The 25,426-nt window shown below is 38.4% G+C and overlaps 1 protein-coding gene across 1 annotated transcript in view; it reads left to right on the forward strand.

The window, feature by feature from the left end:
• npc1 (Niemann-Pick disease, type C1) overlaps positions 1-17,282 on the forward strand; it is a 62,537-nt gene extending 45,255 nt beyond the window's left edge. Inside the window, exons 18-25 of the mRNA XM_057857341.1 lie at positions 823-1,013; positions 1,094-1,209; positions 2,838-2,967; positions 3,044-3,229; positions 8,779-9,010; positions 9,073-9,186; positions 9,335-9,497; positions 11,813-17,282. Of these exons, the coding sequence (XP_057713324.1) occupies positions 823-1,013; positions 1,094-1,209; positions 2,838-2,967; positions 3,044-3,229; positions 8,779-9,010; positions 9,073-9,186; positions 9,335-9,497; positions 11,813-11,895 (1,215 nt within the window). The 3' untranslated portion in view covers positions 11,896-17,282. The remainder of the gene's footprint in view (positions 1-822; positions 1,014-1,093; positions 1,210-2,837; positions 2,968-3,043; positions 3,230-8,778; positions 9,011-9,072; positions 9,187-9,334; positions 9,498-11,812) is intronic.
• The last annotated feature ends 8,144 nt before the right edge of the window (positions 17,283-25,426 follow it).

Here is a 25,426-nt window from a genome sequence, read left to right on the forward strand (position 1 = left end):
ATTATTGTGGCATTGTAATGGTTTATTTTGAAAGTGTTTGCATTCAGTTTTATTGATTTGAGTGGATACACTGCCATCTAGTCTGCCTCATTTCACATGGCTGAATCCAGCTGGTCCATGTTAAAACCAACATAAGCTCAGTATTTGTTTGAGCTAATGTTTTTTTAATGCATTTGTAATTTAGTTCATGGGTATATTTAGCTTTTTTTTGTGGGAAAATGTGTTTGAACCATTTGTTCAGAGCATTGTAAAAAAAAAAATTTTTTTTTTAATTAGCGTTATATAGCATTTAAGCTAGTGGACTTTTGCTATGTTAGTTAGCAAATTGTTCTTTTGTTGTACATAAATCCTCATTTATATAATATATAAATATATATATATATATATAAATATATACGTATAATATTTTATAATATTTTTTTATACCGTTTGAGGCTCAGCTCAGGTATTTTAATTTTTCATGTTCCTGATCCGATTACTCGATTATTCGACCAAAAAGTTCATCGATTAATCGACTACTAAAATAATCGATAGCTGCAGCCCTATCATAGATTGATATTATGTAAATAAAGCTGTAATTTTAACAAAACAATTTACAAGAATGAAGTCAGAATATAAATACAGTTGTGAAGTTGTGATTTGACAGTCAAGAAATAAATGTGGTGAAGCTGCAATTAAACCTGAACAGGCAATAGAAAGTCTTAATTTTCCTGGAATAATCATACCTGATGCACAAAAATGTTATTATACTGTACTTTAATCACGAGTGTCAAATACTGTCATTTTTTCCATTGCTGTAATTTTTTTTGTGACCACCACAAGGACTCGTATGTGTTGGAGTACTTCAAAAACCTGAGCCAATATCTTCACACGGGAGCTCCGGTTTATTTTGTCGTGGAGGACGGCCTCAACTACAGCAGCCTTGAGGGTCAGAATGCTGTATGCGGTGGCGTGGGATGTAACAATAATTCGTTGGTGCAGCAGGTCTACTCTGCATCGCTCATCAGCAACTAGTATGTCTCGCGTCTTCAAATAAAAATATTCACCAATGTAAGTTACAACACACTATTGTTGTTGTATTTTCATCTTTCAGTTCCACCATCGCTTTCACGCCTTCCTCCTGGATTGACGACTATTTCGACTGGGTGAAGCCACAATCCACCTGCTGCCGTTATTACAACACTACAGGAGCCTTCTGTAATGCTTCGGGTAAATCTATATCTAATGTCAACAACCGTCTGGCTGACTCAACCAGATACTCACTCTTGTTTTTGCACAATAGACTAGCAAACTCAACGACACAAGCTGGTTGTTAACATTTCCAATGCACTTGCACAATCTGAAATAGATATATACTTAGTTTCACTTTATGCTAAATTTAAGGAATAAACCAACTCATTGACATATTGACTGAGAAAGCTATAGTTTAAAGAGGAGTAATTGCCAAGCAGTTGGTTTTCTACAGTATTTTTCGGACTATAAGTCGCGTTTTTTTTTCATATTTTGGCTGGGGGTGCGACTTATACTCAGGAGCGACTTATGTGTGGAATTATTAACACATCATGATATAATTTCACATGTTATTTTGGTGTTTTGCAGTGACACTGATGGTTTTGTAAAGTTGTTAGTGTGTTCTTATGCTATAGTTATCTGAATAACTGGTTTTGTAAAGTTGTTAGCATGTTCTTATGCTATAGTTATCTGAATAACTCTTTATAGCTATGGCCACGTTCACGTTCTGCCTTTGGCAGTGTATGTTCAATTGTATTATTGACTTTTTTATCTTGACATGGATGCATTTAGTTTTTGGCGGTTTCACGCCCACGTGAGGGCGCACTCGCTCTTGTTTACGTGACACACCAGAAGAAGACGGACAGCTACGTAGCTCTGAGTGAGTGAGTGGGCGAGTTAGCTAGAGAGAATAGACGGCTGCGAGCCTACTTTCATTGTTTATGCTTTTAAATCATCTCTACAGAGGCAACGCCTGCGTGTATCATCTTTTCTGTTGTTGTTGTGTGTTTTCCACCCGCGATCGGACACTTAGAGCCAGTTGTGTGGTTGTTTGAACGATGTGCTAATGATAGCGAACACATGCTAACCTGTTACTTATTAATAATAGTACCTAATTATCATTTATTTACGTTGATGCGAACCTGTTTTCTATCGAGGACCAAATTGATTCAGCAAATTATACGGACGTCCAGCATTGTCTTTTGGGAGTTCGCTGTATAGCCAGGACAGGCCGTAGCGTAGGACAGTATATTCACATTTCGTTGTTAATGCACTGTACACTGTACATTTATTTAGCATGTTGTTCTCTATTGTATTTTTATATTAAATTGCCTTTCAAGATGACATGTCTGTTCTATGTGTTGGATTTTATCAAGTAAATTTCCCCCAAAAATTCGACTTATACTCCGGTGCGACTTGTATATGGTTTTTTTCTCTTCGTTGGGCATTTTATGGCTGGATCGACTTATACTCAGGAGCGACTTGTAGTCCAAAAAATACGGTATTTACAATATGATGCCTCTAGTTTGAGAAACTCTCTTTAACAGGTCTATTTCACCTTTTCACAGAGCAATGCCCATAATCACGAGTGAGTTGAACATTGCTGAGAAATCCATGATACCGAACCGAGATTTTTGTGTACCGTTACACCGCTAGTAAATATTGTAATGGTATTAGCCTATATTATTCAGTCAGTGTGATGTTCAAGCATCTGTCTCGAAATGTAGTTTTGAAATTTCCTATGGGGGTTGAGTGTCATTCTATTTTAGCAATGTTCCTATCGAATATGGTGGCATATTTAACCGAAAATGCCTGGTGTATTCTAGTGGTGGACCCATCATGTGTACATTGTCGACCCTTGACGCAAAGCGGAAAGCAGAGGCCCGTGGGCGAAGACTTCATGCAATTTCTTCCCATGTTCTTGTCAGACAATCCTAATGTCAAGTGTGGAAAAGGGTAACTTTATATGCTTGGTGTCTTGTGTATCTCAATGTCAAGTCACCATATTTACTGTGGTATATTTTCTTTCCAGCGGCCATGCAGCCTACGCTGCAGCAGTGGATATATATCCCAACAACACCCAGGTGGGAGCCAGCTACTTCATGACCTTTCACACCATTCTAAAAGAGTCGTCGGACTACATCAACTCTTTGAAAATGGCCCGTGTCTTGGCTGATAACATCAGTCAGACCCTGGATCACAAAGTTTTTGCCTACAGGTGAGTTCTTATTAGTATAAAACAAGTTCATCCCTCTGTCGTAAATTGAAACGAGTATCATTGGTAGAATGTCCCTCCCACTTCAAATGGATTGGACATCTATGGCCTTCAATGGGAGCCAATAAGTTAATTTTGGGGCATTTCAGGTCCTTCCTGTTGATTTTGGGGCAGTTATAGGTAGGCATGTGCCGGTTACCGGTTTCAAGGTTTACTGTGGTATGAAAACGTCACGGTTTCAAAACCACAAAAATTTTCCGTCATACCGTAGTACGGTATTCGCTATTTTACAAGTCTAAAAAAATGCAGCCAGAAGTATCTTGGAGCGGCAGCGCTCACCCCTCCCTCTCCCGCTGTTGATGTGTGTGTGTCAGTGACGCTATTCCGCTAAACACCAAAAAAGAAACACTCCAAACAAAATGCGTACATTTCTTGATTTTATGGAGGTCTCAAATCATGGTAACTGAAATATGCAGTTTTAAAACGTTGTACAATAGTATTTTACACGTGTGAGTAGCTTCATTAGCACAAACACAACAGAATGTGAGGAAGTCATCCATGAAAAAGTTCACCAAAAACAAAACACACATGTTCCTTTCAAATTCAAAATACAAATTAACTAAAAACTTACAAAGACGTCGTTGTTAGCCTAGTCTTAGCTGGGAGAGCAACTTCGTCGAGGTTTTAAATCTCACAGCCACTGAGAAACAAGCTTGAATGAAGGAAAAGGGATAACATCAAAGATCGCTAATTACGACAGATGATCTTGCCCTAAGCACAAATGTACGCTCGCTGGACAAGGAGAGGTCTCACTCCCAGTAGTTTTTGATGAAACCTTTACACAACAACATTTACATTTTAACTAACTTATCCATTTTTAACTTATTAACTTATGAATTCTGCGTCTTTTTAACACAAAGGCATGACATGTAGACTAGAGTTGACACAGTGGCTGAAAATGGCGAAACTTGATCTTTTGCCCCCTCAAAAAAAAAAAAAAAAAAAAAGTAGTCAATATTTTTCAATTTTATTTAGAAGTGGTTTTACCTTTTTATAGCTATTAATTTAGTTCTTGCTCCAACTTGAGCAACCTGAGATGTGGCTGTGGGTAGTCTATAAGTTCTATTTATTTTAATTTTATTTAAAATATTTATTTATTTTTGTTTATTTATTTATTTTAACATAAATTCATGTTCCAATTTGCAAATATTTTCTGAAAAACAAAAAAATCTCAGAAAAAAGTTTTTTTTTAACCCATACCTCTCAAAATAACACATTTTGAAGCTATAATTGCAATACCGTGATACCGTAAAACCGTGGTATTTTTGCTCACGGTTATCGTACCGTCAGAATCTCAAACCGGCACATGCCTAGTTATAGGTCACTTCTATGTGATTTTGGGTTACTAAACAGAAAGTGACCTGTAAAAACCCCTAAAAAACAGGAAGACTGGCTGTGAATGCTCTGGTGCAGTGCCATTGACGACACCAGACGTCCAATCCACTTGAACTGAAATGTTCGTTCAGTCACTCCCCTCCTAGTCAAAATGGATGTTTCGCGCCATCAATGGCAGTAAAAGAGTTAACGTAGACACTGTTGTAGTTAAAAAAAAAAATGTGAGTGTGAAAATGTATGAATGTGAGAGTGAAATTGTATGAATATGACTGGAGAATATATATGAATGTGAGAGGAAAATATATGTGTGTGAGAGTGAATATATACAGTATGTATGTGAGAAGAGAATGTATGTGTGTGAGAGGGCCAGAATGAAAAATGTCATATTTTGATATTTTGACACACCCCTGGTTTGAAATGTGTGACTACAATGAGGCTCATGTCCGCAGTAATTTCTGGCACATTCTCTTCATAGATTTGTGTTTCGGGATTGGGTGGCAAAAAAAGTTGCATCAAAGGAAATACAGTTGTGGTCAAAAGTTTACATACACTTGTGAAGAACATAATGTCATGGCTCTCTTGAGTTTCCATTTATTTCTACAACTCTGATTTTTCTCTGATAGAGTGATTGGAACAGATACTTCTTTGTCACAAAAAAACATTCATGAAGTTTGGTTCTTTTATGACTTTATTATGGGTGAACAGAAAAAAGTGATCAAATCTGGTGGGTCAAAAATATACATACAGCAGCACTAATATTTGGTAACATGTCCCTTGGCCATTTTCACTTCAATTAGGTGCTTTTGGTAGCCATCCACTAGCTGCTGGCAAGCTTCTGGTTGAATCTTTGACCACTCCTCTTGACAGAATTGGTGCAGTTCAGTTAAATTTGATGGCTTTCTGACATGGACTTGTTTCTTCAGCATTGTCCACAAGTTCTCAATGGGGTTTAATTCAGGACTTTGGAAAGGCCATTCGAAAACCTTAATTCTAGCCCAATTTAGCCATTCCAATACCACTTTTGATGCGTGTTTGGGGTCATTGTCCTGTTGGAACACCCAACTGCGCCCAAGACCCAATCTTCAGGCTGATGACGTTAGGTTATCTTGAAGAATTTGAAGGCAATCCTCCTTCTTCATTAGCCCATTTACTCTCTGTAAAGCACCAGTTCCATTGGCAGCAAAACAGCCCCACAGCATAATACTACCACCACCATGCTTGACGGTAGGCATGGTGTACTTGGGGTTAAAGGCCTCACCTTTTCTCCTCCAAACATATTGCTGGGCATTGTGGCCAAACAGCTTGATTTTTGTTTGTCTGACCACAGAACTTTCCTCCAGAAGGTCTTATCTTTGTCCATGTGATCAGCAGCAAACTTCAGTCGAGCCTTAAGGTGCCGCTTTTGGAGCGAGGGCTTCCTTCTTGCACGGCAGCCTCTCAGTCCATGGAGATGCAAAACACGCTTGACTGTGGACACTGACACCGGTGTTCCAGCAGCTTCTAATTCTTGGCAGATCTGCCTTTTGGTGATTCTCGGTTGAATCTTCACCCTCCTGACCAATTTTCTCTCAGCAGCAGGTGATAGCTTGTGTTTTCTTCCTGATCGTGGCAGTGACAAAACAGTGCCATGCACTTTATACTTACAAACAATTGTTTGCAGTTGCTCTTGGGACCTGCAGCTGCTTTGAAATGGCTCCAAGTGACTTTCCTGACTTGTTCAAGTCAATGATTCGCTTTTTCAGATCCATGTATGTATATTTTTGACCCAGCAGATTTGATCACTTTTTCTGTTAACCCATAATAAAGTCATAAAAGAACCAAACTTCATGAATGTTTTTTGTGACAAAGCAGTATCTGTTCCAATCTTATCGGAGAAAAATCAGAGTTGTAGAAATAACTGGAAACTCAAGAGAGCCATGACATTATGTTCTTCACAAGAGTATGTAAACTTTTGACCACAACTTTAGTTCTGGGAGGAAGAAAAGAGACAACAACACTAAATAGCTGCAGTAATTTCTGCCATACACTGACTATGTCCCCCTTGTGATGTCAGTGGTGTATTATTGATACTTTTCAAAATACTGCTAAGAAAACTGTTCACCTTGAAGTCTTTTAGTCAAATTGTCATTTTAAGGCCAGCTTCTCTGACGCTGTTAGTAAAGTGTTATACGTTGTTTGCTTGTTATGAACGTAGCATTCATATAGACACAGAGATGGATTAAAAGATAAGCACATAGTAAAGACATATTGTGGGTGATGTGTCAAAAGATAAGCTTGTAGTAAAAAGATCATGTATACAGCATGACCTGAGTGAATGTAACAAATATCACATGTTCACAAATGTGAATGAGGGTGTGTAAGGGTTCAATACAGTGTTGTTTTTGGCAGCCTTTTTAATTTTTGTATTTTGGACGAAAATTTTTAATGGTCTTGTTCATATTTTAGTTATTTCAAAATGTGTTCGTCTTTGTCTAGGTTTAGTCGACGAAATCTCATACAAATTTCATATAGTTTAAGTCAACAGTTACTCAAAATGTTTTCGTCTGTAGTTATTTGAAGTTTTTGTCCAAAATAAATGTTTCCAACTATTTCGAATGAACATAGAAAGACAAGCACATATTTTAACGTCTACAAGGACAACCCCAACTTGCTGATGATCATACACACTCAGCAGGAAAAGCAGTACATTTTAATTAAACCCTAACCCTAAACCCTAACCCTAGAAGCCACGAACTATATGTAAAAATAAGTTGTTCAAGCGTTTAAAGGGATGCTTGCCACGCTAAAGTTGATACTAATGCTAACGCGTCGAGTTACATTTAATGTGTGATAAGTGTTGTTAATAATGGCGTTTCTAACAGTATTTTTTTTTCAGTAATGAATAATCTAATTACTTTTCCCATCTTTGCAATGCCCTTACTAAGGATATGAAGGGACGCGTCTGTGCGTTACTACAATTTAGTTAAATGAAGTGCAAGTTGTCTGATTTTTGTCACACATCCGCCTGCCTGCCTGCCCTGGAAAGTGCGGGGGGGGGGGCTAGGTTGCTTGGAGTGTTAGCATAACATTAGGGTTCTCGTCAGCATTTGCATTTACTGTGGCGAGCGTCATCTTAAACTCTTAGGCAATTTTTTTTTTACATACAGTTCGTGGCGTGCGTATAAGGCTACAACAACTAATCAATTAAAATTGATTAATAAATTAGTTGCTAACGAATTTAATAATCGATAAAGTTGTAGACTACAGTTCGGTCAGGAAGTTGTAATAGGATATGATTTTTGAAGGGAATGGTCATCCATTTTTTCTTCATTGTTACTTACAATATGCCTAAAACAACTTCAAGGTGAATTGTGAACGTAATTGAAAAAAGTGACATTTGTCAACGATTAATTAATTGGGAAAATAATCGTTATTTGCAGCCCTAAACTAAGGTAATTCATTTTTTCACACTCGTAATGATCGCTCTTTTTGTCTTGCTGTCGTCTTGTCAGATGAAAACTGGCATTTGTCTCGTTTCTAGTCTCCCAAGCCACGTTTTTAGCTGGTCAGGCCATCATCATGAAAAAAACGTTCGTTGACGAAATATTTTCAGTATCATCATTTTTAATGAAAACCGCAATGCCCTGAGAAAATACGTCTTTTCAAATGTAATCCGTAATATGTTCTAGACCTGCCTGCTATTTGTGAAAATCTGCACTTCATTTTTATGGGTTTTATCACTGACACGTGTTTTCAATGCATTTATAATGCACGTATAAAAACACACTTTTAGTGAACATAGTTGAGCAAGACACATTCAAGTACATATTATTAAGTCAGTCATTTGGTAAGCATCAAGTAAAATTGTGTCGTTACAAAGGTTTGGTTGTGTGGCGCGTGACATTGGCAAATCTGTGAGCGTCTTGCTTTTGAGTTAGCTTGACTGTGCTTACTGTGATGTTCTTTTACTGTTATACTGACATTCAATAAAAGACCTGAAAATGCATCAGCAACTTTGCCACATGAGATCATTCCACTGTAGATACTGTTAAACCATAACCAAGCAGAATTCCACAATACAGTGACTGTTACATTGTGCAAAAAAAAAAAAAGTCTGCGATACAGACAGGGAACAGATAATGTATTCACATTCTAACCACTAACTTCATCCGCCACAGCGTCTTCTACGTGTTCTACGAGCAGTACCTGTCCATCGCACACGACACAGCCTTCAACCTCAGCGTGTCGCTGGGCGCAATCTTCGTGGTGACCACCATACTGCTGGGATTCGAGCTGTGGTCGGCCGTGCTGGTGTGCGCCACCATCGCCATGATCCTGGTCAACATGTTCGGCGTAATGTGGCTTTGGAACATCAGCCTCAATGCTGTCTCACTTGTCAACCTGGTCATGGTGAGGGAAATAGTCCGTACTCCTGATAGTAAAGTTGTTGAATAACACGTTTACTTTTCAAGGCTTGTGGGATATCTGTGGAGTTCTGCAGTCATCTGGCTCGTGCATTTTCCATAAGCATGAAAAAAAGCAGAGTAGAACGAGCTGAGGAGGCGCTGGCGCACATGGGAAGCTCAGTAAGTGTCAAAGTTGAACACAAATGCTAGCTGATTAGCTACCAGACTTTTTTAACCTAATTTCGTAATCTAAATGCAGTCCAGCTCTAAAAGTATTATTACAGTAATCGCCAATAAGGTGGTAATGAGTCATTCTTCATTGACGCAGGTGTTTAGCGGGATCACACTGACAAAGTTTGGCGGCATCCTCATCCTGGCGCTTTCCAAGTCCCAGATCTTCCAGGTGTTCTACTTCCGTATGTACTTAGCCATCGTGCTGCTGGGAGCTGCGCACGGCCTCATTTTTCTGCCCGTGCTACTCAGCTACATAGGTCAGTATACCTATTTTTGTTTTATTAAATTACCGAATTTACTGATATGGTCAAAATTACGTCGGTCATCATGAAGAATTTCGGTAACGGTAAATTTTCGGTATACCGCCCGGCTCTACCGCTACGCTAAAGGCAGAAATACTGTACGTGCTACAAACGATTAGCCGACACCACCCAAAAAAATCCTTTGACTTGAATTTAGAGTGCGCGTTTGTTTTTTTTTGTTTTTTTTTTTAACCATACGTATTTGTTCCATGGTAATGGTCTTATTTTTTATTGTCAGAGGTCTTAAAATGGTCTTTAAAAGCATTATACAGTGCCCTCCATAATTATTAGCACTAGGGCTGGGTGATATGGCCTTAAGTAGTATCACGATAAATTGAGCAGATTTACACATACAGAAAAATAGCTGTGGCCATTAAACTATCATATTATATATAGGCTTCACTGTTGGATTATACTTTATGCTGAGTGCTTTACCATCATGAAAGCTTTCAGAGAAATCACAAAGAGATACCAAATAACGCGACATAATGATTGCTACATGAAGTCCGTGCCCAGTCCACTCATTAATTTCAGCCGCTTCGACAAGGGTTAGAGCCGCTATCCGACTCCATCACGTTCATTTGTACCGTCAGCCGCTAGCGTTAGCCTGTGGCTTGGCTAGCAGAAGACAGCACTGAAAGCATCCTCTCCTGAAATCGTGAGAACCAGGGAGGACAGCGGGTGAAAACCCGTCTGGAACCTGCCAAGAGTTTACTTAATGTCGGGTGAAAGTTTGGCGAAGCTAAATTAAGCCCGGCTCCATCCCGTTTACTTGTAGCGTTAGCTGCTAGCATTAGCCTTCCGGGCTTCTGTTTGTTTGGCTTCCTGAAAACCATGTGACTCAATACGTAAGCACACTGTCTGCTTTCTTAAAGGGGAATAAACATAGCCGAAAAACACAGAGTCAAAGCGGGATGAAAACACTATATTTTCTTGTTTTATTAAATTACTGAATTTACCGACATGGTCAAAATTTCGTCTGTCATCATGAAGTATTTCGGTAATGGTAAATTTTCGGTCTACCGCCCTGCTCTAATTGGCACCCCTGAAAAAGATGTTTTTTAGCTTCTAATAATTTTTTTTTAATTCAAATAATATGGGACCTTAATGGAAAAATAGAGGAAAATCCAACCTTCAACACAAGTGCATTCATTCAGTGGGGAAAAAATCCCACATAAAGAAAAAATTATTTGACATCAAATAATGTGTGTCACAATTATTAGCACCCCTGGTGTTAATACTTTGTACAACCCCCTTTTGCCAACAAAACAAGGTCTGGGGAATGAGATGGCCATGGGAGGAGCTTGGTTTTGTGTCTGGTGAACCATTTCTGTGTAGATTTGGCCATATGTTTAGAGTCATTGTCTTGCTGAAAGACCCAGTGACGACCCATCTTCAGCTTTCGGGCAGAGGGCAACAGATTTTGATTTAAAATGTCCTGGTATTTCGAAGCATTCATGATGCCATGCACCCTAACAAGGTTCCCAGGGCCTTTGGAAGTGAAACAGCCCCGCAGAATCACTGACCCACCCCCATTCTTCACAGTGGGTATGAGGTGCTTTTCAGCATGCGCATCTTTCGTGGCACGCCAGATCCACTTAGAGTGTTTTTTGCCAAAAAGCTCAATCTTGGTCTCATGTGACCAAAGCACACGGTCCCAGGCTTCAACTGGGACATGGTCCCGGGCTTCAACTTCAACCTCATACCCACTGTGAAGTATGGGGGTGGGTCAGTGATGCTGTGGTGCTGTTTCGCTTCCAAAGGCCCTGGGAACCTTGTTAGGGTGCATTGCATCATGAATGCTTTGAAATACCAGGACATTTTGAATCAAAATCTGTTGCCCTCTTCCCGAAAGCTGAAGATGGGTCATCACTGGGTCTTTCAGCAAGACAATGACCCTAAACATATGGCCAAATCTACACAGAAATGGTGGGATTTTTTCCCAACTGAATGAATGTACGGTTGGATTTTTCTCTTTTTTTTCCATTAAGGTCCCATATTATTTGACTTTAAAAAATTATTAGAAGCTAAAAAACACATCTTTTTCTGGGGTGCCAATAATTATGGAGGGCACTGTATTTGCTTGCCAGAAATATGCAGAGACCCTGTAAAAAGTATGGCATAGTAAAGCTACTCTTTGAAGTACTTTGGGTGGAAAGATCAATTTTCTTCTTCTTTATTCTTACAAAGAATAAATATTTAGTGAGGGAATGTGAAATAATGCGATCTTCTAATTTTTACTTTATATTGGGCTTGTGTCAATCTGGCAGGTCCTTCAGCAAACAAAGCAAAGGTGTTCGCAGCCAACAGGCGCTTCGTCGGGACTGAAAGGGAGCGACTCCTCAATTACTAAGACAGACGGGTGGGCAGGACACATATGCTTTTGTGTAAGCGTGTGGGTTGTGAGTGCCACAAGCTTTCAATCTTTTTTTCCCACCCCTTCCGTCTTCTTCCGCCGTTACTGACAAACTGGTCATGGCCGCAAATGTTTTTTTACATGGACTGGACTGAAGAACATTACTTGACGTCGCGTGGCATACAACAAACTATTTGACGCTGGAGTGACAGAATCTAAGACTGGAATGTCATGCAGTTATCACTTGACAGACACTTGGGTAGGTCGTAGGTGATTTGGGAATCTTAAAAGGGTGTAATGGTCAATTTTAAAAGAATAATGTATATGTATGTAAATCTCAAACACATTTTTTTTCTCACATCTCTGCACATATCAGAGGCCAAGCTAACATTTTCAAGCCCTGACTGTACAAAGTAAAAATGCAATAACATGCAGTTTGGAAATACTGTATTTACTCAGGTTTTACTGTCTCATAGTTGACAAGATAGGTCCTAAGGTTTAGAAGCGTTAACAAGATACACTTGGGAAGGCCTGTCCTATCACTGGAACATTGTGTTCAAAAACAATAATTAATAAATAATAATTAATAAAATTTGCAGTTACGAAGCAGTTTCAAGTATAAGTAAAGCCAAGGGCGTAGGTTTGGTTAGAACATTGGTAGGGACGATATCACTGCATAACCTGCATGTACACTTTTTGCTTAGGAGGGACATTATTAAACTTAAACAGATAGGGTGAATGGGGGTCAGGGCTACGTTTCTCATGAATATGAACCTAATTAATTGATAGGCAAAATGATCAATGCAAAATGAATCTGTTTTGACTTCTGTTATATATCTCTATCTGTCTATATCTGACATCTGTTATATATAGGGATGTCGATCGGGTCCGATCACGTCATTTTCAAAGTATTGGAATCGGCAAAAAAAATATCGGACATGCATTTTTTAAATACGGTATATATATATATATATATATATATTTTTTTTTATTAAATCGTTTTCTAATTGTATTTAACATTACAGACATAATTTGTTACACTCATCCAGTCTTTAGTTTAGGCTTAAGGTAGGGTTATCAAATTTATTCCGTTAGCGGCGGTAATTAAAAAAAAAAATTATCACAATAAAATATTTAACGCAATTAACGCATGCGCTGCACGACCCACTCACCCAATGTCGCGTTCAATCTGTAATGGCGCCGTTTTACCTATATATAGAGCTAAAAGGCAGCGTAAAATGAGTAGAGTGAATTTTGGCAGCCTTTGGAGCCTTTTTTTAATTGGCTAAAGCCTTACAATCCCTCTCCCTACGATTAGAAATATCGTGGGAAGCAATGTGGGGAAGTAAGGTAGTAATTGATCTTTTACTTAACACCCTATGTTATTTCCCTACGCAGAGAAGATATATCAATTGGTACCACTACGCACAGTCATGGTTGCACTTCCCATCATGCATTTGGGCAGAAGTTAAATGGCTACAGTATAATTTACTGAAAGCTCAACAAATACACTAGATGGCAATATTTAGTCACAATATACAAAGTCACATTTATCCTTTAAGAATTACAAGTCTTTCTATCTGTGGATCCCTCTCACAGAAAGAATGTTAATAATGTAAATGCCATCTTGAGGATTTATTGTCATAATAAACAAATACAGTACTCAAAAAGGCTAGTTGCGACATTGTTGAAATTATTAATTAAAAAAAAAAATAAAAATAAAGCAAATGTAACAGAATGGCTTGCTAAAATCTGCTTCAATATATTGTTCTACATAAAGGACGTCAGCCAAGGTCGGCCCCCCACGTTTTTATCACACCAAATTTGGCCCCCTTCGCAAAAAGTTTGGACACCCCTGATCTAAATTAATAAACATAACTGAGAAAAACTCATAACGTTAACAGCAGAAAACACATACAGGACATTTCTCTTTAACCAGCTTCCCACTCGAGTTTTTCAGGTTATCATGTTCACACAGTTTAATGTTATCCTAAGTCAGATTCATGTCGGACTTTCAGTAGCAAAATTAGTGATGTTTCCCAAGTCCACAACACTGACGTTTTTTACATTCCTTACAGTTCCCAGATAGCAGAATTAGCAGATAAACATTGATTTTCCATCAAAATCATCAGTATGGTTGACATCGAAATTTTCGACGTCAAGTGACGTTGAAACAACTAAGCAAAATGATGCCAACGAGCCCATATTTTTGGCCCACCATTTCGTCACAGTGTACTGTGAAACCCATACATGCAATCCAACCCATACGTCCATATTTTGTATATTAATCAGATTTTGTTGCACTGCATACTTCAAACTTCTCACCCCAAATGATTGTCAGTACTTACAGTAGCTGGCACCAAACCTTTTTCTAAAAGAGAAAAAGAAGTTAAAGAAGATTTTTTTTATTTTTTTAAGCTTGAAATTAAGTATCAAAACTCACACAAGTCAACTAAAGCAAACTGTAGTAAACAAAATAAAATATCAATTAAACAATTGCCAGATTAGGGACCCCCTAGTGGTCAGGGGCCTTAAGCAGCTGCATAGTCTGCGTATAGGCTGGGCCGGCCCTGATGTCAGGCAATAGTTGGGTTAAAATTGTTTTATAGTTGATTAACTAATGTTGACATATGGTTGATTTATGATTGACCGGGAAATATGATTGAAAAGTCATGTCGAAGTTATGTCAAAAACATAACATTGGTTCAGCGTTCCAATATTATTAATAATCAAAATAACGTTTAGATTTTGTAAGGATTTCAACGTTGAAACAACATTATTGAGGGTGCAAAAGTGACGTTGATTCAACGATATAAGATCAACAATGTCGGTCTGCTATCCGGGTAGCTGCTGCTGGCTGAAAAAAATTTCTAATATCCCTCCTCTTCAAAGGGGTCAGAGGAGGCGGCATGTTGTCGACATGTTGTATCTTTGTCGGGGCTGTGGGGGGGGGGGGGGGTGTAAGGGGGGAGCATGTCATCAGCCAATCAAACGTGCATATGAGGTTAAATGAAATAATAACGGTCCGGCACATTCAGCAAGTGAAAAGGGGTAAATGTAAGTCTGAAAATAATGTAAATATATCACTTAATAATAGTAGGGTCAATTCTATCCTTAAAACATAAAAAAGACCATCTAAATTACCTACATAACTGAACATTATACAATACAAATAAGTTTGCCTGAAAGTAAGTGGGGACAATTCGAGGATCCTGAAAGGTTGGTAGTGTTATGTCCCTACCGTCCCTATGCAAACCTACGCCCTTGAGTAAAGCGCACATGTGTGAATACCTCTATTCTTGGGACCTAACTTGAAATATTCTAATGTTCCTCAAACTAATGCTGAGTACATTATTATTTTATTAATTTCATAATGCGTCACTCAGCAATAACAGGAATATAGGACCTTGTGCACAGAATAGGCGTGCTCTTACAGGAAAGGTACCACTTTTATGTGTTTGGCTACACTTCTTAATTGATGGGAGTTATGTTTTTGGAGTGTAAATGAAGCTGGGTTGAAGTGACTCAACCATTCCTTTTGGATACTAGTTTTTAAAACAGTTTTAATACATTATTAAAAAGTTCTCACCCAAAAAACATGCAAGCCTGTCCCTTCTGCTTGGCTTTTGTTACCTCCTAATGATGATTTCAGACGGTGGTATTCATGTTTTAACGCTAAGGTACGCAAAATGTTTTGTAATGAAGTTGGAGTAAGAACAAAAAAAGCAAACAATCTATATTAGGAATCGTTTTTTTTGTTTGTTTGTATGAGAATTTGTTTGAAGACAGAAAAAGATGAATACAGTGGGAACTCTACTTACGAACATCTCTACCAACGGAATTTTCAGGTTACGATTAGGCATGTGCCGGCATGATATTCTGACTGTATGATAACCTTAAGCCAAAATATCACGGTTTCACAGTATTGCAATTACAGATCTAAAATGTGTTACTTTCAGATACCTGGGTTTTAAAAAAAACTTTTTTCCATTGAACGATTTTTAATATTCAAAACATATAAGCAAATTGGAACATAAGTATAATGTCAGGTTAAAATACTATACCAGTATATATATTACGTAATTTTTCGTTTATGAGGCTGCTTCCAGAACCAATTCATTGTGTAAGTACAGGTACCATAGTATTTTATAGTTACATTTATCTGACTTTTTAGAATAAAATGTTTTTTTTAATTAATTTTTTGGGTAATTGAACATGAACTTTAATAACGTTTGCTCTTGGTTATTTAACAAGTCGGATTTGATTTAAATTTTTTACTGGGAATTTCAATGGGAATTTCTTGTCAAGAGTCAAGAATCTGCAGTGGACAAGGTGGTGATGCTGGAACTTTGGTTTGGTGCTGTTCCGGTGAGATTTACAAAGAAGACTGCCTGAAGAAAACATCAAAATTCCCTCACTCCTTGCTGATATGGGGCTGCATGTCAGGCAAATGCGCTGGGGAGATGGCTGTGGTTAAATCTTCAATAAATGCACAAGTTTACATTAAAATTTTAGGGAGCTTTCTTATCCCTTCAATTGAAAATATGTCATTTTCCAAGATGACAATGCGTCATGCCACAGAGCTAAAACTGTTAAAAGTATTCCTTGGAAAAAGACTCATCCAGTCGATGTCATAGCCTGCAAATAGCCCAGATCGCAACCCTATTGAAAACCTGTGGTGGAAATTGAACAAAAAAAAATGTTCCACAGCAAGGCTCCGACTTGTAAGGTTCATCTGGCAACTGCAATCAAAGAGAGTTGGCACCGAATTGATGAAGAATACTCATCAAGTCCGTGCCTCAGAGACGGCAAGCTGTCATAAAAGCCAGAGGTGGTGCTACTAAATACTAGATATGTGTTTTGATTGTTATTTCTATGTTTGTTTCTCATGATTCCATATTTTTTTTCCTCAGAATGGTTTGATTCCATATATATATTTCCCTGCACTTTCTCTATAAAAGTAACATTTACTGGCCACCACAATGTTTTAATTCATTTCTTTTAGTGTTTCTGAATGCTTAATAGTTGCACTTTTGAACTAATTCATTATTTTTTTCAAACTTTTTATCTGAGTTCGTTCTACATGATAAAATGTCTGAGTGAATGCTCGTCGGAGACTGTTGATTCCATACTTTTTGCTAGGGGTTGTATTTCCATACTTTTCCCTCCCATCAAGATGCGTAGAAATGGCCACCTTGCTGCAGTGATTACCGCTAACCACTTTGGGGCGCTGCAGTACATGATACTGCTTAGAAACAGGAATGACCTTATTTTATTACAAACCTGCAGAGTTGAACCCTGTTTACTATTATAGGAAAAAAAACTTATTTGTCTAAAAATGTGCCGCATTCTTTTGTCACATTTTCCACCCATTTATTTCTGTCTCAATTATGTGGTAAACACAGACCAACATTTACTGATGCGTTGAAGAGCTACTCTCCACATCCAGCTAGCATATTAAAATATTCATTTGCTTATGTAATAGACTGTGTTCATTACATCTTAATGTCATGAATACGAATCCCAGAAAGTTATTACAAAGTATTCATTGGGCCTTTAAAAAGGCCTTTTTCACTTTCTGAACTATTTTATTTACTGTCTGGCTTTGAAATTAGTATACTAAGTAGTAGCATCCTAGCATTTTATCAATTAGAATGCCTTAGGTATCTGACTACAGAGCTGGCATAACTGTATGCTATGTCAGAATCTTTTTTAGTCCTTCCTTGTCTCGTTCTTGTATTATTAATACTGAGCCACATAAACTAGGACATCTCTTCTGTTTTTTGCTCCAAAAATGGATTTCATATGAAACGAGTTGATTAAATGCAGTCTCTCACTTTGAATTTGAAGGAACACACACAGTGGGGCAAATAAGTATTTAGTCAACCACCAATTGTGCAAGTTCTACTTGAAAAGATTAGAGAGGCCTGTAATTGTCAACATGGGTAAACCTCAACCATGAGAGACCGAATGTGGGGAAAAAACAGAGAATCACATTGTTTAATTTTTAAAGAATTCTTTCCCAAATTAGAGTGGAAAATAAGTATATGGTCACCTACAAACAAGCAAGATTTCTGGCTGTCAAAGAGGTCTAACTTCTTCTAACTAGGTCTAATGAGGCTCCACTCGCTCGCCACGCTAAATGCTAATGACAACGTGACTGTGCTAATGCTCCAGCTATGCTAACGCGAAAACTCAGTACAGACCTTTTTAAGGCTGAAGCAACATTGCCAGGATAAGAAAACAATTCTCACCATGTGTTTCACTTCCTAACACCAGTGAAAATGGAGGGGGAGCAGTACATCTCACATACAGTGCCTTGCAAAAGTATTCGGCCCCCTTGAATCTTGCAACCTTTCGCCACATTTCAGGCTTCAAACATAAAGATATGATATTTAATTTTTTTGTCAAGAATCAACAACAAGTGGGACACAATCGTGAAGTGGAACAACATTTATTGGATAATTTAAACTTTTTTAACAAATAAAAAACTGAAAAGTGGGGCGTGCAATATTATTCGGCCCCTTTACTTTCAGTGCAGCAAACTCACTCCAGAAGTTCAGTGAGGATCTCTGAATGATCCAATGTTGTCCTAAATGACCGATGATGATAAATAGAATCCACCTGTGTGTAATCGAGTCTCCGTATAAATGCACCTGCTCTGTGATAGTCTCAGGGTTCTGTTTAAAGTGCAGAGAGCATTATGAAAACCAAGGAACACACCAGGCAGGTCCGAGATATTGTTGTGGAGAAGTTCAAAGTCGGATTTGGATACAAAAAGATTTCCCAAGCTTTAAACATCTCAAGGAGCACTGTGCAAGCCATCATATTGAAATGGAAGGAGCATCAGACCACTGCAAATCTACCAAGACCCGGCCGTCCTTCCAAACTTTCTTCTCAAACAAGGAGAAAACTGATCAGAGATGCAGCCAAGAGGCCCATGATCACTCTGGATGAACTGCAGAGATCTACAGCTGAGGTGGGAGAGTCTGTCCATAGGACAACAATCAGTCGTACACTGCACAAATCTGGCCTTTATGGAAGAGTGGCAAGAAGAAAGCCATTTCTCAAAGATATCCATAAAAAGTCTCGTTTAAAGTTTGCCACAAGCCACCTGGGAGACACGCCAAACATGTAGAAGAAGGAGCTCCGGTCAGATGAAACAAAAATTGAACTTTTTGGCCACAATGCAAAACGATATGTTTGGCGTAAAAGCAACACAGCTCATCACCCTGAACACACCATCCCCACTGTCAAACATGGTGGTGGCAGCATCATGGTTTGGTCCTGCTTTTCTTCAGCAGGGACAGGGAAGATGGTTAAAATTGATGGGAAGATGGATGCAGCCAAATACAGGAACATCCTGGAAGAAAACCTGTTGGTATCTGCACAAGACCTGAGACTGGGACGGAGATTTATCTTCCAACAGGACAATGATCCAAAACATAAAGCCAAATCTACAATGGAATGGTTCAAAAATAAACGTATCCAGGTGTTAGAATGGCCAAGTCAAAGTCCAGACCTGAATCCAACCGAGAATCTGTGGAAAGAGCTGAAGACTGCTGTTCACAAACACTCTCCATCCAACCTCACTGAGCTCGAGCTGTTTTGCAAGGAAGAATGGGCAAGAATGTCAGTCTCTCGATGTGCAAAACTGATAGACACATACCCCAAGCGACTTGCAGCTGTAATTGGAGCAAAAGGTGGCGCTACAAAGTATTAACGCAAGGGGGCCGAATAATATTGCCCGCCCCACTTTTCAGTTTTTTATTTGTTAAAAAAGTTTAAATTATCCAATAAATTTTGTTCCACTTCACGATTGTGTCCCACTTGTTGTTGATTCTTGATAAAAAATTAAAATTTTATATCTTTATGTTTGAAGCCTGAAATGTGGCGAAAGGTTGCAAGGTTCAAGGGGGCCGAATACTTTTGCAAGGCACTGTAAGTGACACAACCCTGGGCGCAGTTTGTTAAAGCAGCACATGCTGAAAATTATGACATTTTCTCACATTTAGCACCACACAGTGTTTAAAATGGTGTGAAATTTGTAGAATCACTTCTTTTTTTTTTTTTTTTTTTTTTGCACATTTACAACATTATTTAGCAACTTAAATATTCATTTTTAGATAAGAGGTTTTGGACCCCATTCTTAAAATCCAAAACTAAATACTGAATTTAAATCTTAACTTTATATCCTATAGCTATCCTAAATGTTAAATCAGGAAACAGTCGGAACTAAATATTTATCTTAATATGCAAATACACATGACTGGAGACTGGAAGTAACAAAAGCTGGTGGAGCAGCTCAGACTGTGTTTACGTTGCTTGAAAATGAATAAAACCTACCCAACGGTGGCAGTCTGCTCTTAGACATGAGTCATTGTGATAATAATAATACATAGGTAAAATACATATTTAGGAGAAACTATTAAAAGAGCATTTTGTGTGCTTCGGCTTTTATTTTGTTACTTCTGGTCTCCAGTCATGTGAATTTGCATATTAAGCTAAATTAATGGTTCCAACCATTTCCAGATTTAACATTGAGGATATAGGATATAAATTTAAGATTTAAATAAAATATTTAGTTCTGGATTTAAACATTCAGGTACAAAGCTTCTTATTTAAAAATGAATATTTAAGTTGCTAAATTATGTTGTAAATGTGCAAAAAAAAAAAAAAAAAGTGACTCAAAAAATTTACACCACGTTTTAAACACTGTGTGGCGCTAAATGTGAGAAAATGTTGTCGTAATTTTCAGCATGTGGTGCTTTAAAAAATGCGCCCCATTCAACCCAAACAACTCCTACGATGCAGGCTGACGTACTACACGTACAGTATGAAAATGTCACGCCTCGTGAACACATGACACAAACTGTCGCATTTTCGTCTCGTCAGATAAAAAATGGCATCCGTCTCGTTATGTTTTAGACTCCCTATGAAAATTTTTTAGCTCGTCATCAAGAAAACATTATTCCTATTACCGTATTGGCCCGAATATAAGACGGCCCTGATTTAAAGAGGACCCCCTCTTTTTCAAGACTCAAGTTTGAAAAAAAGAGTTTCAACACCAAATTTTTATACAGAAACTAATTACAGTACATCTGAGACAAATGATTATAACAACATATTTGAGAGAAAAAGCACGTTATTTTGCCTCATTCAAATCTTAATATCTGAACATTTAAATATGTAAACTAAAGTGCAATCACATTCGTAAATGAATGGCATCTGGTTTTTGAAATGTAAATAAACTATATTGTGATAAAACAACAAAATTGCAATAACTGCATTAACCATCAAAGTGAAGTCTAACTAACTGTAGTCTTGAAACAAATCGGAATAAGGAAAAACATTGCAATAAAGTAATGCAAACTTGTTAAACTTGATAGGAGCTGAGATCTGTCATGACAGAACATCGCTTCAAAGATATCTGGCGCCATCTATCGTCGTGAATGGGTATATGTGTAGACCGCGAATATAAGACGACCCCCTCTTTTTCAGTCTTACTTCAATGCAAAAAACACCGTCTTATATTCGGGCCAATACGGTATTATTATTATTTCGTCATCATTGACGAAAACTAATGTTTTTCTGACTACATTCTCCTGCTTCAAATGTTAGTGCCCTAACATTGCATATGTGGATTAACAAATTGAACTGATGAATTCGTTAATTCATTCATATTAGAGGTACTTCATGCTGGGCAATATCCCGATCTGTAGTCGACCGAAATGTACACTCACCGGCCACTTTATTAGGTACACCATGCTAGTAACTGGTTGGACCCCCCCCCCTTTGCCTTCAGAACTGCCTCAGTTCTTCGTGGCATGGATTCATTAGGGTGCTGGAAGCATTCTTTAGAGAGTTTGGTCCATATTGACATGATGGCATCACGCAGTTGGTGCAGATTTGTCGGCTGCACATCCATGAAGCGAATCTCCCGTTCCACCACATCCCAAAGACGCTCTATTGGATTGAGATCTGGTGACTGTGGAGGCCATTTGAGTACAGTGAACTCACTGTCATGTTCAAGAAACCAGTCTGAGATGATTCCAGCTTTATGACATGGCGCATTAGCCTGCTGAAAGTAGCCATCAGAAGTTGGGTACATTGTGGTCATAAAGGGATGGACATGGTCAGCAACAATACTCAGGTAGGCTGTGGCATTCCAACGATGCTCAATTGGTAACAAGGGGCCCAAAGAGTGCCAAGAAAATATTCCCCACACCATTACACCACCACCACCACCAGCCTGAACTGTTGATACAATGCAGGATGGATCCATGCTTTCATGTTGTTGACGCCAAATTCTGACCCTACCATCCGAATTTCGCAGCAGAAATCGAGACTCATCAGACCAGGCAACGTTTTTCTGAAAAGAGTGGCACCCGGCGTGGTCTGCTGCTGCTGTAGCCCATCTTTCTCAAAGTTCGACGTACTGTGCATTCAGAGATGCTCTTCTGCCTACCTTGGTTGTAACGGGTGGTTATTTGAGTTACTGTTGCCTTTCTATCAGCTCAAACCAGTCTGGCCATTCTCCTCTGACCTCTGGTATCAACAAGGCATTTCCGCCCACAGAACTGCCGCTTACTAGATATTTGTTCTTTTTCGGCCCATTCTCTGTAAACCCTAGAGATGGTTGTGCGTGAAAATCCCAGTAGATCAGCAGTTTCTGAAATACTCACACCAGCCCTTTTGGCACCAACAACCATGCCACGTTCAAAGTCACTCAAATCACCTTTCTTCCCCATACTGATGCCCGGTTTGAACTGCAGGAGATTGTCTTAAACCATGTCTACATGCCTAAATGCACTGAGTTGCCGCCATGTGATTGGCTGATTAGAAATTAAGTGTTAACGAGCAGTTGGACAGGTGTACCTAATAAAGTGGTAGTGAGTGTATATCACAGCTACAATCGCACATTGCATAAGCTATATGATGAAAAACTCAAAAAACTGAGGCAGTCGGTTAAAATTAGGGAGTTGCAACCGGTCTCATGCCCTTTGAAATTTTCAGCAGGAGTAAATTTGTCATTTTCTGAAATTTTGTACACAATGATGTAACCCTGAGACCCCTAGGAGCTTAATCAATAAATAAGCATGAAGGCCTTTCTTTAATGTCGCGATTTGCGTCACTGGTTTTCAATTACAGGGGCTTCAGTTGTCGCTCATGGGACTAGAACAAAAGAGATTGGGTAGCTGTGTCGTACGTGAAGACGATCCCATGGATGTCATGTGGCCAGGACAGTGGCTCTTATTTCGTCACTGTTAATAATAAAAAGCTTCAGCAGTAAGTGCCCTCATGATTTGCCTATCACCGAATTCCACACATGCATGTTTACACTGCTAAAGTCCTGAATCACTTCCCGGTGACAGGAAAATTGCCACCTCAGCCAAATGTTATGTTCCCGGCAAAGATAGTCAGCGTGCCTATCCCGCCGCCAGTGAAGGTTACGCATTTTCACAACGATGTCTGTCAATGGAAGCCTTTATGAGCCGCCTAGGGGGGGAATTAGGCCGTCAATGGGGCCGACTAAGCCATGGATGGTGTGTGTTCTGCTGTTTGTTTTGACCCACACCTTGTTTACATTGGAGCGCCCATGTGACACTTCCATCGAGTCAAAACACTGAATCGTCAGTCACCGGAGAACTTTTTTTTTTTTTTTTTCCCTTGGTGCTCAGCCCCTGTGTAGCCCCAGTTGTAATAGTACCCAACTACCGGCCATGATTTAAAGTCTATTGATCTCAGGGTTTCTCCTAATTGTAAAAGATTGTGGCGCACCGCCACACCATAAGAAAAGTGCCACGTCTTGCAAATTTTTTTAGATTTAAAGATATTCTAATTCATAATTCATAATACGTATAATTTAACATGACATCTATAGAAATATATAGCTCATTATTTACTCATTATTTGCTAGAAGTCGTCTGAAATAGCACGTCAAATATGAATTGTTCCTTTAAATGCTTTATTTAGAAAATCGCATCGGTTCTCCTGTTGCAAGCTTGTGCCTGAATACGTCGGCGCAGAGTTGAAAAAAATTAGTTGTTCGAGTATTTCTCGCCACACTAAATTTTATGCTAATGCTAACGCCACGATTTCCAAAAAAGGACACTCGGCCCGGCCTCGAGATATTTAAATTTTACTCGAAGTTCACTCATAGATGCCATTAATATATTTAAAGTGTGCCTCCCCCTTCTGGATAGAAAATTCAGTTTTATAACAAAAATTTAGCTACAGTGGTATGAAAAATATCTGAACCTTTTTGGAATTACATTTCTGCATAAAATCACCATCAACTGTGATCTGATGTTTGTCAAAATCACACAGATGAAAAAACAGTGTATGCTGTAACTAAAACCACCCAAACATTTAGAGTTTCTAATATTTTAATGAGGATCGTATGCAACCAATGACAAAAGGAGGAAAAATTAGTAAATGAACCATCATATTTAATATTTTGTGCCACCCCCCCTTTGGCAGCAATAACTTCATCCAGATGCTTCCTGTAGCTACAGATCAGTCTAATCTTGGCCCATTCTTCTTTATTGTTCCCATTTGTTTTTTTCCCCCTACATAGATTGAAATGTTACATAAAAACACATAAAAGTTTTTTTTTTTTTTTTTTTTTTTGCAGAAATGTCAAAAAAAAAAAATTTTTTTTTGCCAAAAAATGGACAGTTGATCAGAAATTACCTGATCATTTGAATATAAAGTTACGCTATTGTGTATGGATAAAAAATACACCATGATGGCCATCACAAAACAAAGAGCTTTTTAAGTTGAACATTTTTGTAAATAAATGCGTACATCCCTGAATTCTACAGATATGGACCCAAAAGTCTTAGATTCTTGGTTAATTTCTTTCCCATCCATTTTTTCCCCCACATAGATTGAAATGTTACATAAAAACATGTAAAAGGCAATTTTTAATGCAGAAATGTCTAAATTATTACGGTATTATTTTTTTTGCCAAAAAATGGGCAGTTGGCCGAAAATTACCTGATCATTTGAATATAAAGTTACGCTATTGTGTATAGATAAAAAATACACCATGATGGCCATCACAAAACAAAGAGCTTTTTGAATTGAACATTTTTGTAATTAAATGCGTACATCCCTGCATTCTACAGATATGGACCTAAAAGTCTTAGATTCTTGGTTAATTTCTTTCCCATTCGTTTTTTTCACGTTTCAAAGTGCATGCATGGTGGTATTTTACTTAATTAATTACCTTGAATCCTCGACCAAATCACTCGCGACACTCCTGTCCGCAGTATTAGTTATTTATGCCATCCTTTTCCCACCTAAATCCGGCGTTTGAACGCAGCTTGTGTTTCAGTTCATCACAATGAAAGCCACCTCAACTCTCTGCCTAGTTCGGCCCCCTCCGGGAAGGCGTGGCGCAATGTCTGTAGGAGCTGTCTAATAACTGATGGTGAAGCCAGAGTTTTAGTTTCCCAAACCATGTTTTTAGCTTGTCATCGTCATGAAAAAATTGTTCGGCAACAAAATATTTTTGTTATCG

Source organism: Corythoichthys intestinalis, chromosome 14, assembly GCF_030265065.1.
Source record: "Corythoichthys intestinalis isolate RoL2023-P3 chromosome 14, ASM3026506v1, whole genome shotgun sequence".
Lineage (NCBI taxonomy): Eukaryota > Metazoa > Chordata > Actinopteri > Syngnathiformes > Syngnathidae > Corythoichthys > Corythoichthys intestinalis.